The 14,195-nt window shown below is 38.5% G+C and overlaps 1 protein-coding gene across 5 annotated transcripts in view; it reads right to left on the reverse strand.

The window, feature by feature from the left end:
* Positions 1-1,860: 1,860 nt before the first annotated feature.
* Positions 1,861-14,195, reverse strand: part of IMMT (inner membrane mitochondrial protein) — a 46,016-nt gene continuing 33,681 nt past the window's right edge. For all 5 annotated transcript variants that reach the window (XM_032235408.1, XM_032235407.1, XM_032235406.1 and 2 more), the window contains 4 exons: positions 11,347-11,570; positions 5,950-6,081; positions 4,062-4,191; positions 1,861-2,853 (listed from right to left, as the gene is read on the reverse strand). In XM_032235408.1, coding sequence (XP_032091299.1) covers positions 2,246-2,853; positions 4,062-4,191; positions 5,950-6,081; positions 11,347-11,570 — 1,094 coding nt within the window. In that variant the 3' untranslated portion in view covers positions 1,861-2,245. The remainder of the gene's footprint in view (positions 2,854-4,061; positions 4,192-5,949; positions 6,082-11,346; positions 11,571-14,195) is intronic.

Genomic DNA, 14,195 nt, shown 5'->3' on the forward strand with positions numbered 1-14,195 from the left:
GGGTTGAAGGAAGCAGAAGGGACACTCCCTAGTTAGATAAAGGCTGGAGAGCAGAGAAATGTTTTTTAGATTGGAAAGATTCTATTATTGTTACAATAAAGGAAATATTGATACACGTATCTTTTATTTCTGGACTACTTGGAAGAGCTGAGATTGTTATGTGCTCTGCAGGAGCTGCCCAAGCCACTTAGAAGCTTGTCTATGGAGATTGTCATCCAGGTCATAGTTGTTTCAAATGTGCTCCCCCCCCCCATACATTCTTGGATGTTTTCTTCTTTAAGGAAAAAAAGTCCTGTTGCCTTTTGAAGAAAAAAAGTGTCTGAGACACTTTAATTTGAGAAGCTTCATTTAGTTCAGTATGCAGCAACATGAGCATTAATAGATATACCATAGCATGCCACATTAACACCTAATGAGTTGCACTAGTGGCCATTTAGCTTCTGGGTGTAAAGGAAGACACTTTTTACTACATAAATCCTTTCCTGGCATAGGCCTGGTTCTTTGAGGGATCATTTATTTTAAATAATTTTCCTGTCCAGAGTTAACATAATATCCCATTAGACAAACATTGTCATGTGATCAAACCCAGGAAGGGGACTTGTCAGTCCACTTTCCCTCGAATATTTCTCCAGAGAGACACAACTCAATTTACCGTCATTTAAAAATGTCTCTTCGAGGCCTTGATTAGGGTAGCGAGCATGTCCTAAAATTGAATTGGTTTTCTTTCAACATCTTTGCCTGTTTTCTGCTGTAAGCCATTCAGATTCTGAATGTCAGGTGGCATATAAACCTTGTGCAAGTGGACAGTATTGGCTATTGGAGATTTACAAGTAGTAGTTTTTTGTGTTTACCTTTGAGTGAATCTTGACTCCTGATGAGTGCCTGGACAAATCTCTACAGTTTTCTTGGCAAAGTTTTCCCCCCAAAGTTTGATCATTGCCTTCTTCCTAAGGCTAAGTGTGTGACTGGCCCAATGCCACACCATTGGCTTTGTGCCTACAGCAGCACTAGAACTCAGATCTTCCAGTTTTTAGCATGATGCCTTAACCACTAATTTATTCAAGAGAAATATTGGTGATTTTGAGAAGGGTTGGGTGATGTTATATTGTTAATCTAAGGAGCATTACTTTTGAAGTGTTCCACAAGATGGCCAAAGATTGCCAGAAATGCGGATGAAAGTATGGCTGAATACTGCAAAATTGAGGCACTGCGAGGACTTTCCTGCCACTTTGCAAACATTTCAGAAGCTAGAGAGAGATGGAAGAGAATGAGTGTTGGTCCTACCTGAACACACTTTTCCTTAAATGAGGAGAGAGAAGAGGTCTGGCAATGTAAAGTAGAAATCGGACTCCTTATTCTTTCAACCTCTCTACACATGTAAACAGATACAGCAACATTTCTTCAGAGCCATGGGATGCTCATAGATGTGGTCTCAACTTATTTCAAGACAATGTAGTCTACTTTATTAAGTAGACTTACTCAGCTGATGACAGCATTTGTTCTCAATTAGAAGGATATTATATTTTTTAAACATAGGAATAAATGGAAAAACTCAATTGATTCATATTGGAGGAAAATAAAAGTGGTGTTGCCTTTAATGCTCAGATAAATAGTTTTCAGGGCTTATGCAGAATTTGCTTGGGAGAAATTATTGTATCAAAATCATAAAGAAAATGTGTAAATGTTCCATTGCTAAAAGCACACTGAAAATTGAAAATCTGTCAATACCAAATAGGAGATATTTATATTTACACTTTGGAAACAGATAGATAAAGGGAAACTGGCAGATTGTTTCCACATAATTTTATGCATTTTTCATCTGCTTCTGACACTATCTGATTGTGTTTTTTTTTTAATCTATCCAAGCAGCAGTGAAAAATAAATTGTTTAAATATCATTTATTTAATTGAGCCAAATGGCAAATCAGTAAGAGGTTATAAACATTATTTTGGTGGGTTCACAAGCTCAATCAGTAATACCTGGAAACTGTGTTATGTAGATTAAAACAAAAACAAAAACACAGTCCAGACATGATAAATGGCTGAAGGAAAAAATGCAAATGCAACAGGTTCTAAGATTTATAAGAGTACTAGGAGATGGAACTTTTTTCCCCACAATGACACTTGAGTTGCTTGCATGGTTTGAAACCAATTTAGGTCTCACACCAATTCCCAGTACTGTTGCAAATCTTGTATGTTGGTTGACTAATGTTAAAGATATAGGAGTCCTGCATAGCTGGCTTATATTAGTCCACCTGAGTTGTTCCCAAGCCCACAGCACTAGCATAAGTAGTCAGGATATCCACCACTTGTTTTGTTTCCAAGGTCATCCGAGCTTCATTCAGCCAGTCCTGTGCCACCCTTCTGGGTTCTCCTTTCAGCTGATTGATGAATTTAGCTGCTAATTCTAAGTCTCCATGTTCAATGCAGTAGGAAGCATAAGAAAACAATTTATACGTGTCCAGGTCTTCAGGGCCAAGCTCAGTCGGTGGCTTCAGCTGCTTAGGATAAAACAAGAGAAGGGACTGCAGATAAGACAGAAAATATTGATACAAGCTGTTTCTTGTTTCATCTATCAATGCAACTCTTTTAGCCAGCTTCTGGACTGTGTGGAAGCGTGCCCTTAGTGCCTCTTGCGTGTATACCCCACGACTGAGTGATTCTTGAGGAAGGGCAGCTGTTAAGGCCCGGGTAAATTCATCATTAGGACAGCTGAGTTGGATGGACTGTACTGCATCCTCCAAAGGTTCTGTGGGACTATCCCCAGCAGCAGTTTCCATGCTTTGCTTTAAAGCTTCAACTGAAAGCCACAACTGGTGGGCTTTCCTGGCTTCTTCTGCAGCAACCACATGGCCTGTAACATAAAATCCCATACATTTAATGGAAGGAAAATCTAGAATGCATAAACATGTTCATTTATAGCTTGAACACATTCTAAATCAATAGATACAAATAAATTTAAAATGCAGTTCATAGCACCTTATAGTAAAGCTGAGCCACTGACACCAAACATGACAGAAATAATTTTCTTTTACTGCTGTAAAATAATGTTTTTGAGAGGCCAGGCATCTGAAAATTGCCTAGCAACTGGACTGATGCTATTCTGCCCTATTAAGACTCCTCCCTAATCAGACCAGTTTCCAGTAAGAAGGAGCAGCAGGAAAGCAGGTGGCGGCAGTAGTGGGAGTGAGTTGTTCTGGGAGTGAGAAAGGAGGTGGTTTCTTTTACTTGGTGGAAATGGAGCATCTGGAAGCAACCTAAGGCTTAGAAACAGAAAACATCTTCAGCAGCGGGCCTCACCAACTTGTAAAATGCTTTTTAAGGCTAAAATAAAAATCCTGGTGGTTTGAAAATTGGTATGTATTTGTTTCATTTTTATTTTATTTATATTCTGTGTTCATTTTTTAATAAACAACTCAAGGTGGCAAACATAATATTGCTTTCTCCTATTTTCCCCACAACAGCTCTGTGAAGAGAGTGGTAGAAGCCTGGTTTCATGGTTAAAGGGGGACTAGAACTTACAAGTGCTCTGCTTTATAACCAGATGTTAGGTTATAAAAACATTAGGTGAGATGTTAAGTAACATCTGGCCTGATAGCAAAAAGTATGTTAGTGGGAGTGTCCTGCAGTCATGTAATTGCCATTTCTGACTTTTCAGCCAACTTCTGACAAAGTTAAGAGGGAAAGCTATTTGCTTAACTGTGTTTCACTTAAAGTCAATGCAAAAGGAAAATAAGGTGTGACTCACTTAATGACCACTTTGCTTAGCAACAGAAATTACTAAATTGTAAATCACAGATTACCTGTACTGATTTAGTATACAATGTAATTCTTCTGCAGAGTTTGAAAGTTTCCCATTGGAAATGAAAGAGCAATACAGAAATCCAGCCTGTTTATAAATACTAGATTATTTTACCTATTAACTCAGGATAAACTTTCTGGTACAGAACTAGATTGCTAGAATGGAATTACCATCTGCAAAACAAACAGATAAATAAATAAGCCACCCAGATTTTACTAAAGATAGCACATTCCTGTTACAACTGTACATGCCGCACTCACTTTCAACTGCCTGTTCGATTCCCCTCAGCCTGGCATAGGCTGTATTGATATCCAGAGTGAAGTTGTCAATCTGTTCCTGATGAAGATGTTTATGTTGAAGTTCTTGTTCAGTGAGTTTTTCAGATAAATTCTGAAAGGAAAAAAACCATAGTGAAAATGTGTTCACATTATGAGGGGCAAAATTGATGCTCTGAGCTTGGTTATTTTCTTGCAGACATTTCATTATCCAAACTTAGTAACAGCATCAATACTAGTAAGGAGTAGCGTTTACAACTCATTTTATATTCAAGTGGCTTGCCCTGTCAAAGACCCCTCATAAGCTATTCATTGTATTATGTTCATATTTGCAAAAACATCTTTATATCCTTAATCTTCATGCACTGAGTAGACAATCTTAAGGGAGAATCTTCTGACATTCAGCAGAATACATTTTTTATTCTCCATATATTCAAGGGCACTAAGAAGCTTAATGGCATGGAGATACAACTTAAATTTCTATAAATACAAGCCAATAGGGACTTGCCAAGTGGAGCAGAAGAGCAAATTAAGATGATAACAGATTGAAAATTTCATTTGAAAATTGTTCACTAAGATCAATATTTCAAAGTTCTGAGGCTGTAAAAGCAAGGTTACTACAAGATTGCACAGAGATTATTTCCCCAATTTCCTAATTATACGTAATATTTTATAGCAATATTCATCTCAAATAACTTCCTCAAAGGAAAAAAAATGTTAAATTCATTATTAAACATTTCTGGGAATGTTTAAAAAAAACAATTACGAAAGATCATATTCTACCAAAAGATTTTTTAAAAGTTTACTTCATAAATTATCTGCCACTTCCTCTCCCCCCTCCCCCCCCAAAATCTGGTAATATGTCAGTACTCTGGATATTTAGAATTTCATCATGAATTTGATAAAGGAAATTCCAAGATATCCACAAATACATCTGAATAGAGACATACATGAATCAGCAAATGTATACGACTATCGGGAAACCTTTCCCCCCTATGTTTCTCTTCACCTCCTTTGCATGGCAGTAGGCCATACTACCCACTGAGTTTCCCAATGCTCTCCTTTCCTTTTAGTATCCTCTTAGCTGCTATGCTTCATAGAATTTAAGCCCAGCTTATCTGTTTCTCTCCAGCAGCTTGTTTTTCTTATCTCCCTTTAGACATGGCCACTGTATTCAAATCCAATAGAACCAGGTTTTCTCATAATCTTCTAGGCTCCTCCTTTCCCTTGTGCTCATTTTTCGGCTGCTGTTGGTGTTTTTCCCCCGTCTACAAAACACCTCTACCCAGATTTAGGTACTTAAAATCATGCCCAGACCAAGAATGCTTCATGTCCAAGACAAGGCAAAGCAGATTTCTTTCATTGTGGATACGCACCACTCAACTCTTGCTGCTCCACACAACTCGCTGTGCACAAAACGCACAGAACATTTTGCAATTTCTCAATTCTAAAGAATACTTGCATATAGGTGAGTTCAAAGGACATTGTTGGTGTTTACTTGAATTAGGCAAAACATTAAAAAGTGGTACTTTACAATGGATTAGAAAGTATCTAATGCTGGAAAAAATGCTTTCACATAGTTCTTCTGTAAAAAAAAAGGGGAAAAAAACATGTAGCTGCATCTTTGAAAGACTCAGCATGGTTACTTCAGGGGTTTTCAAGATGATGTTACAAATTGGTACTTCAGAATTTCTCCCTAAACTGTTACTAAACCAAAGCAGAGAAAGACCTAAAAGAAGCCATCCTTTCTTACAAAGTACTCCTCTAAATGCTTTCTGAAGCCCTAGTATTTTCTTATTGTGTAATAAGAAAAAATTCTGAGAATGAGAGCACTACACAAAGAACATTTCACTATAATAAAGCAAACTCCCACCTGGTCAAATTGTTGCTTCAGTTCTAGTTCTTGAATTCTGATAACATCTCTTAGGTGATCAGCATGTGCGGCAGCTTGTCGGCGTAATTGAGTTCGCATTTCACTTTCCATAACTGCTTGAGCTTCTTCAATCTGTTAGAAAAATTATTGGTATTTGCATCTTTAAAAATTACCTGTGAATCTGTAAACTATGTCATTAGTTTAATATTTTTATTACGTAGATCAAAAGGGCACAAAATAGTGCTCTGTTGTCCAGAATTCATTGAACAATTTTGCAAAAAAAAACAAAAAAAACCAACCGAATGAACAAAAATTAAGCAAGGAATGGGAAGAAGCAAAAACCCTTTAAAAACTAGATATGGTATTTCAGCCACGAGGTCTGAAATCATACTGTAAAACTTAGTCTCAGTGCTGAGAATGGAATACATAATTCAAAGTTACATACCGTATTTTTCGGAGTATAAGATGCCTTTTTCCCTCAAAAAAGGGTGAAAATCTGGGTGCATCTTATACACTGAATACAGCATTTTTGGCCTCCTGAAATCCTGCCCCCTTTGCAAAAATGGCGGGGCATAGCCTTTAGGCTTCCAGAGTGCTCCTGGGGGCTGGGGAGGGCAGAAATGAGCAAAACACATACCTTTTTTGCTTGTTTTTGCACATACCCCCGGAGCACTCTATAAGCCTCCTAAAGGCTATGCATGCCCTTTTTCTTAACAAAAAACAGACCTGTTTTTGCAAAAAAATGGACAATTTTTTGTTTGTTTGGAGTGGGGCAGCCCCGAGGAGCACTCTATAAGCCTCCTAAAGACTATGCATGCCCTTTTTCTGACAAAAATGGGCTGTTTTGGGGAGGTCTGCAGAGTACAAAAACTTTTTTAATTTGACTCTTCAAAATCTTGGTGCATCTTACACTCTGGTGCATCTTATACTCTAAAAAATATGGTATATTTCACTGAGGCAAGTGCCACAACAGACACTGAACAACAGACACTGAACAACAGACTGGGGTACACTTCAAATGGTCATTGTTAAACCTATCGAGAGACAAATCTACTTCCATTCACTCATCTGAAAACACATCTATTTGGATGAAGTCAAAGTATAAAAATACTTCTTACATTTCTTGTTTGGAGGTACTTTTTAGAGTAAATCTGGACGCGTTTATTTTTTAAACAGACTGATACATAGAACATCAGAGTTGGAAGAGACCTTGGAGATCTTCTAGTCCAACCCCGATCAAGCAGGAAGCCCAATACCATTTCAGACAAATGGCTGTCCATTCTCTTCTTATAACCTATAGTGATGGAGCACCCGCAACTTCTGAAGGGAAGCTGTTCCACCAGTTGATTGTTCACACTGTCAAGAAATTTCTTAGTTCTAGGTAGCTTTTCTGCTTGATTAGTTTCCATCTATTGCTTCTTGTCTTGCCTTCTCTTGCTTTGAAAAATAAGTTGACCCACCTCTTTGTGGCATGAAATATTGGAACAGTGCTATCATATCGCCCCTAGTCCTTCTTTTTATTAGACATACCCAATTCCTACAACCATTTTATAGGTTTTAGCCTCCAGGCCCCTAATTTTAGTTGCACTTTTTTCAGAATCTCAATCTTAATCTTTTTTATATCGCATCCAAAATTGGATGCAATATTCCAAGAAGGTCCTTACCAAGGCCTTGTAAAGGGGTACTAGCACTTCATGTGAGCTTGATTCTATCCTTCTGTTAATGCAGCCTAGGATTCTATTAGCACACTGCTGGCTCATATTTAAGTGATTGTTCGCTACGAATCAAAGATCCCTTTCACAGTTACTGCTATTAAGCCAAGTTACATATATACGTATACCAGTGAGCATTGAGTGCCAAAAAGGGAGCATTTTGCACACACACATATACTCATCTGGGCCACAACCAGGAAGAGAAGTTGCCCAGGGCCGGCTGGCAAGTCTCCCAGTTACTGCTGTGCATGTGATCAGCTGGCCAGTGCCAGAAAATAGAAGACCAGCTCTTCAGGTTCCGGCACTGCTGCACACACAAAGGCCAGCTGATCGTTGCGTGTGACTGCACGCCAGAAACCCGGAAGAATGGGTGACACAGCGTGTGCCAGGTGACATGGCTCCCCATGCCACTTTGGGCTCACGTGCCATAGATTCATCATCATGGATCTATACCTATACATTTGATTTGTCTTGCCTAAGGGTAAAATTTTATTTTCTCTACATCATATCTGTCAAGTTCCATCTGGATATTGAGTCTATCCTTCTAGGGTGTTGGCTATTCCTGCCAGCTTGGTATTATCTGCAAATTTGATGTTCCCTTCTATTCTCTTCATCTAGATCGTTTATGAAGATATTGAAGAATACTGGGTCTAAAACAGAATCTTGGGGTATTCCACTGCTTATTTCTCTCTATGTAGTGGTAGTTCCAATAAGGCAGGGATGTCAAATGCAAAGTGCTTAAATCCAGCCACGGGGCTGGCCTGGAAATATCAAAGGACCAGCCCACAGTGTATCTGGTAAGCAAAACAGGGTACGTTACCCTGTGCCCCGTTTTGGCTGGCAGAGTGCTTCAGGAGGCTTTCCAGTCCAAAAATGGGGTTGGGGCCCTTGATCTCCCCGCCCCCCCATTTGCTGGCAGGGTGCTGAAGGAGGCCGTCTATCCCGTCTCCTCTTCCTGGATGGCCCACAGAGAACTACAATGCTCATCCGGCCCTTGAAGGGCATCTTTCAGAAACCTGACATCTGACATCCAGCCATCCGTGACTCGGATCGGGTGCCACCCTGGCAGTTGACATGCACCTTGGTGGCTACATTGTCCGTAAGTAGTATAACATGGTGTCCCTGAATGGTCAACTGGAAGTGAAGCAGAGCCAGTCTCGCTGCTTTTAGCTCCAGCCAGTTTATGCTGTGTTTGAGATCATTGCCGGGCCACCTGCCTTGTGTGACTTGGTTGTTAAAATGGGCCCCTCATCTGAACAGACTGGGGTCAGTCGTGATGGTTAGGTGATGTGGTTCGTGAAAAAGGCTGCCCTTGTTCAACGCAGGAGACCGCCACCACTGCAGGGATTGCCAAACCTTGTGAGGGACCGGAATCAAGACAGGTGAGTTGCTGGCTTTGGCTCTTTGGTGGGGCAGGAGGCACTATTGGAGCTGTCACGAGTGCAATCTTGCCCACGGAACAATCAACAGGCAGGAGATCAATTTGCCTAGAAGCTTCAACAGCAGGGCAATGGGCACACCCGTGACATATGCACCTGTTGTACGAGGCGGGTGTTCCTGAGATAGAAAGACATGGCAATTGCAGTGTCTATTGTGGCCCCGAGATGCAGCAATCTTGTGGTGGGAGTGAGGTGGCTTTTTTCCAGGTTGATGGAGAACCCGTGGACTTAAAGCTTTCTTATTGTCACCTGGAGGTCTCTGATTGATTATTGGTAAAATGACTGGATGAGGATGTCGTCTAGGTAGACTTGGAATTGGACTGGCCATGACCTCTATGACGCTACTACAGCTGCCAGAACCTTTGTAAAGGTCCTGGGGGTCGATGACAGGCCGAATGGCAGAGCCCTGTGTTGATAATGGTAGGCTGCATAATAGAATCTCGGGAACCTACAGTGAGCCTTGCAAACTGGGATGTGGAGTACGCTTCTCGGAGATCTATAGATGGTAGCAGATCCCCATGTCTTATGCAGCTCAATATTGACTGGAGGGGCTGCATTTTGAAGCATTTGTACGCTAGGTGGTAATTTAGCTTCTTTAGATCTAGGATCCCCCTCCACCCTCCTGAGCTCTTTGGGACTAGAAACAGGATGGAGTAGAAGGCTGACCCTTCTTGTCCTGCTGGTACCGGCTCTATGGCCCTTATCTCCTGAAGGTGCTGGATTTCCTGCTCCATCAGGGACCTTTTGGTTGGGGAGGAAGGGATGGGGAGCAGATGAAGTGGTGGGGAGAGGGGAGATGAATTCCAGGGTTAGACCCAGTTAGATTGTTTGGCGTATCACTGGTCCGATGTAGTCTGTTCCCATCGGGTCTGAAATAGCTGCAGGCAGCCTCCAATGGGAGCCATCTGCTGGACATCACTTATAGCGATGGAAAGGCCTGGAGCATGATCTTCCGTGAAAGGGCCACTTGGAAAAGGACTGTTAACGGCCCCTATCCTGAAATGGCTGATGGTCCTGTGACCAGTCTGACCCGATTGTTCGGACGGTGATATTGTCCGGTACTAGGGGATGGTTCAGAGGCACAAAAGGATTGCTTTCTGAAATAACCGGAACCTTTGCATCCCGTCTTTTTGGTTACAGATGGCATGACCTTCTTTTTGTCTTTGTTTTCGACAAGGACCAGGTCCAAGGCCTCCGCGAAAAGTTTCCTCCCTTAAAGAGAACAGAGGCCAACTTCAACTTGGACTTCATATCAGTGCTCCAGTGGCAAAGCCACAGGAGCCGCCTAGTAGTTACATGATCTTTGTAAGAAGTTACGGTTTATGAAAACAAAATGATTACTTGAAATATAAAGCAATGTTTTAACCAAATATATAATCAAACTCTCCACAAGTTTAGAAGAACAAGCCACTGTATTAAGAACATAAAAGCTTTTAAGAGGAAATTAACTTCCCTGATTCTATCAGTCTTGATTGTAGGAGTTAATTCCTACAAGATCTCCCAATTCTTGAAGGCCAAACATCGTGCAAAGGAAACTTCTATGGCTGCTGTCCATCTGCTTTTGAATGTTTTTCAAAGTTGTGAAACTAATTTTTTTATTCTTGAGAAATCATCCAACTCTTTTCTTTCAAACAGCTGTATCATAAGAATGGGGATGCACTTTTTTCTGAGTGATCTATAATACATTGCTTATTCTATCTCAGGTTTGTCAGACATTACTTCAGTTAATTCCACTAATGCACTTGTTTGGCAATACATACTAGAAGCTGGACTTTGTGGTAAAGGTACATTCCAAATAGTGCAAACACTGTAGCCTACTTGAAAATTTGTACTCAAAGCTATCATAACTAAATCACTATTGTCTAGAAGTCTACTTTAATGCAGTCTTAATAAGCAAATAAGAGAGGGGTGAAATCCAGCAGGTTCTGGAGAACCAGTAGCAGAAATTGTAATTAGTTCAAAGAACCAATAGCAGAAATTTTGAATAGTTTGGAGAACTGGCAAATGCCACCTCTGGCTGGCCTCAGACTGGGGTGTGAATGGAGATTTTGCACTATCCTTCCCCTGCCATGCCCACCAAGCCACACCACTCCCACCAAGCTACAACCACAAAACCGGTAGTAAATTTTTTGAATTTCACTACTGAAGTAAGCATTAAATAAGAATTGATTGCCCCAATTGCTGGACAACACTGAACGGACAACTTAAAAGCATGTTAGAAAATTAAACACTCATTAGTTAGTTACCTTCTTCTCCTGTTCAATTTGGATTTCATTCTTATGACGTTCCAATGCCTTTGCTACTGCTGACTCAAAAGCTTTTTTCTCTTCCAGTTTTTGTTTTTCCAGAGCTGTCTTAATATGTTCTTGCTCTCGGACTTTCATATCTACCAGCTCCTTATTTAGCTGGTCTATACGGCGGTGAGCATGAGCAATGAGAGAATTCAAGTCATCTGTTGTCAGCCGGTCAGCTGGAGAAAACAGATATTTAAACAGATAAAAATTGTTAAATCTTCACATATTACTTAACTGCATAAACAAAGTGAGATTATTTCAACTTTTCTCAACCTAATGCTTCCAAACAATTTAAACTTCAGTTCCTAATCCTTTCTAGCCAACATGGCCAACATGTAACTGAGACCTGAAATCCAACATTATTAGGAAAAAGCAAGAAAAATCTGATTCAAAATTCTCTATATTTCTTTCATTTATCAGAACCAAATATTGTAAAGTACTTGAGAATTTTTTTTTGGTAGCAAGAAGCAGTATAGCAATACAGAGCAAAACAAAATAATTGCTGTATGTTCTTGTGTATTCTGGAAACCAAAGCATCAGTGAAATCTATTCATTCAAAAAGATTTTGGGTACGAAGAAGAAGAGGAGTACAGTGTTTTTGCAACAGTAAATAAAGTATTCATTAAATGAAGCTGTTTTCATCTGAGTGCCCCAGTTAGAGGTAGGAAGAAAATTTGATTTATGCAATTTTTTAAACATTCAGAATCCTGAGTGATTATACATGAAATAAAAGAAAAAACACTCACTAGACTCAAATTCTTTTACATAGAGATCTCTACAGTAGGGATAATCTAACAAATGCAACCCTCCTTCCAAAAATAACATACTAAAATAAAAGCATTAATATTTTAAAATATATTTAATTATATTGTTGAATAAGTTTATTGATTTAATTAACCCTCAAGAATATAGAGTTTTTAAAAGTAGCTATCTATATTCAATAGGTTTTGTAGCATCCTATCTTTAGATCAGTTCAAGGAGGTTTTGTCTGCGTTCACACAAATTTCAATACAAGTTACTATCAAGAATTATATTTTTAAATGTTATTAATCAAAAATAATTTGATGGCTTGTTTTTCAAAGATTCATTTTACATTTTAGACTTTAATATTTTGTTTTAATACTTATTTTACTATATATGTATATTCTTAATATTCTTAACATAAACAATGTACAAAACAATCTTTAAACGTAAAGAAAAATGAACAGGAACAAAAACAAAATGATTGCTTTCTTACAAATCCATACAAATTATTTATATGTACATAAACATACATACCTAAACTTTATAAAATAAAAATTTATAAGCGGCTCAAGAAAATGACTATTCATGTTGGAGCACAAATACATGTAACTGGTTTATGCTCACAACTGATTTGTTATATTGAATATTAACACTTTAAAAATGATTATGTAAGTTTTAAGAAAGATAAATGTTTAAATGTAAATGAAATGTGTGTGTATGTATGCCATTTTATTCTCATGTTAAAATAAACAAGAGAAACGTGAAGTTTATACAAAGCACAATTGTGTTAAGAACTCACCTACATCAGTTATTTCTGCAAGAGAAAATGAAAGTATGAAGAAATTAAACCAGATTCACAGTAACAGATCAATGAATTCTTACAAGTATTCAGAAGCAAAGAATATAGATACAACTGCAAGGCTCAAAAATTAATAAAGAAGACAGTTAAAAATTCAAGTCTGATACTAGTTTGTATTTATAGCTGGGCTTCATGCTTTCAAATGTGTGTGTATACGAAGGAATTCCAGAATGCTAGGTGCAATCACTGTTTATCAATTCATTCTTCCTACTAACTCAGATTAACTTTTGCACTTTCTTTTTAAAATCTTTCTGCTTCTCCCTTCAGTCCTAATTTTTGGATACTGCAACATGATAAAGGAAAATCATGCGTAATCTCATTGGTATTTTGGTTGCTCTTTCTTTCTATGGACTATATGTTTATGTTTATTTGTCTAATATTTTATTTGATTCATTTATCTGAGAATGGAGGAAAATAGTACACATCAAAGTACAGAATGTATTAATTGTTTTTTTAGAACATTAATCTGAAGTAATTATTTGATTATGTATTCTAAATATCTGTCTGTATTTCCCATTTAGATCACTTAGAAGGCAGTTTTTCATTTCATATTAGGTCCGTGATCTTAGTTGTGATTGAGTCATACAAGCTAAAATGTGTTGATAATCACCAATGTTATGTGCTTATCGTAAACAGGTAATGTTATATATGTCAAAGGTATTACCAAGGCTGGTAATGAATGCGCTCTACTGTCTTACTGAAAATCTCAATGGACAAAATCAATGAAAATATTTATGGGGGCTTCTGGGGATGAATTTTGCATATGAAAACTTGTAATTTGGAATATAAGGCGAGTAAATGATAAAGGAGCACTAGCTTGGTGTAGTGGTTAAGACATTGTTAGAAACCAAGAGATCCAGTGATGGGATCCTCCCAATTTAACAACTGCAGGTAATAGTTCAGGCAGACTCTAGGAGCCAACTTTGATTTGAAGGCACACATGCACACATAAATGATAAAAAGCATGAACTAAAGAATGAAAAAAGTTAGTAAACTGCTTGTCTATGAAAATAAAGGGAATGGGAAGAAGTGATAGATCCGAATAAAGGTGGTCTTATCTTGTGGAAGATCAGAGATGAGATTGGGAGAAAATTGTGCAACATTACATTAATCCAATCCAGGGGGAAAGTTATATAGATAGGACATGAGAGCAAAGAAAAAGTAACTGTGCCATGCAGAGAGACCTGAGGATAAATGA

This window comes from Thamnophis elegans, chromosome Z (assembly GCF_009769535.1).
Source record: "Thamnophis elegans isolate rThaEle1 chromosome Z, rThaEle1.pri, whole genome shotgun sequence".
NCBI classification, from domain to species: domain Eukaryota; kingdom Metazoa; phylum Chordata; class Lepidosauria; order Squamata; family Colubridae; genus Thamnophis; species Thamnophis elegans.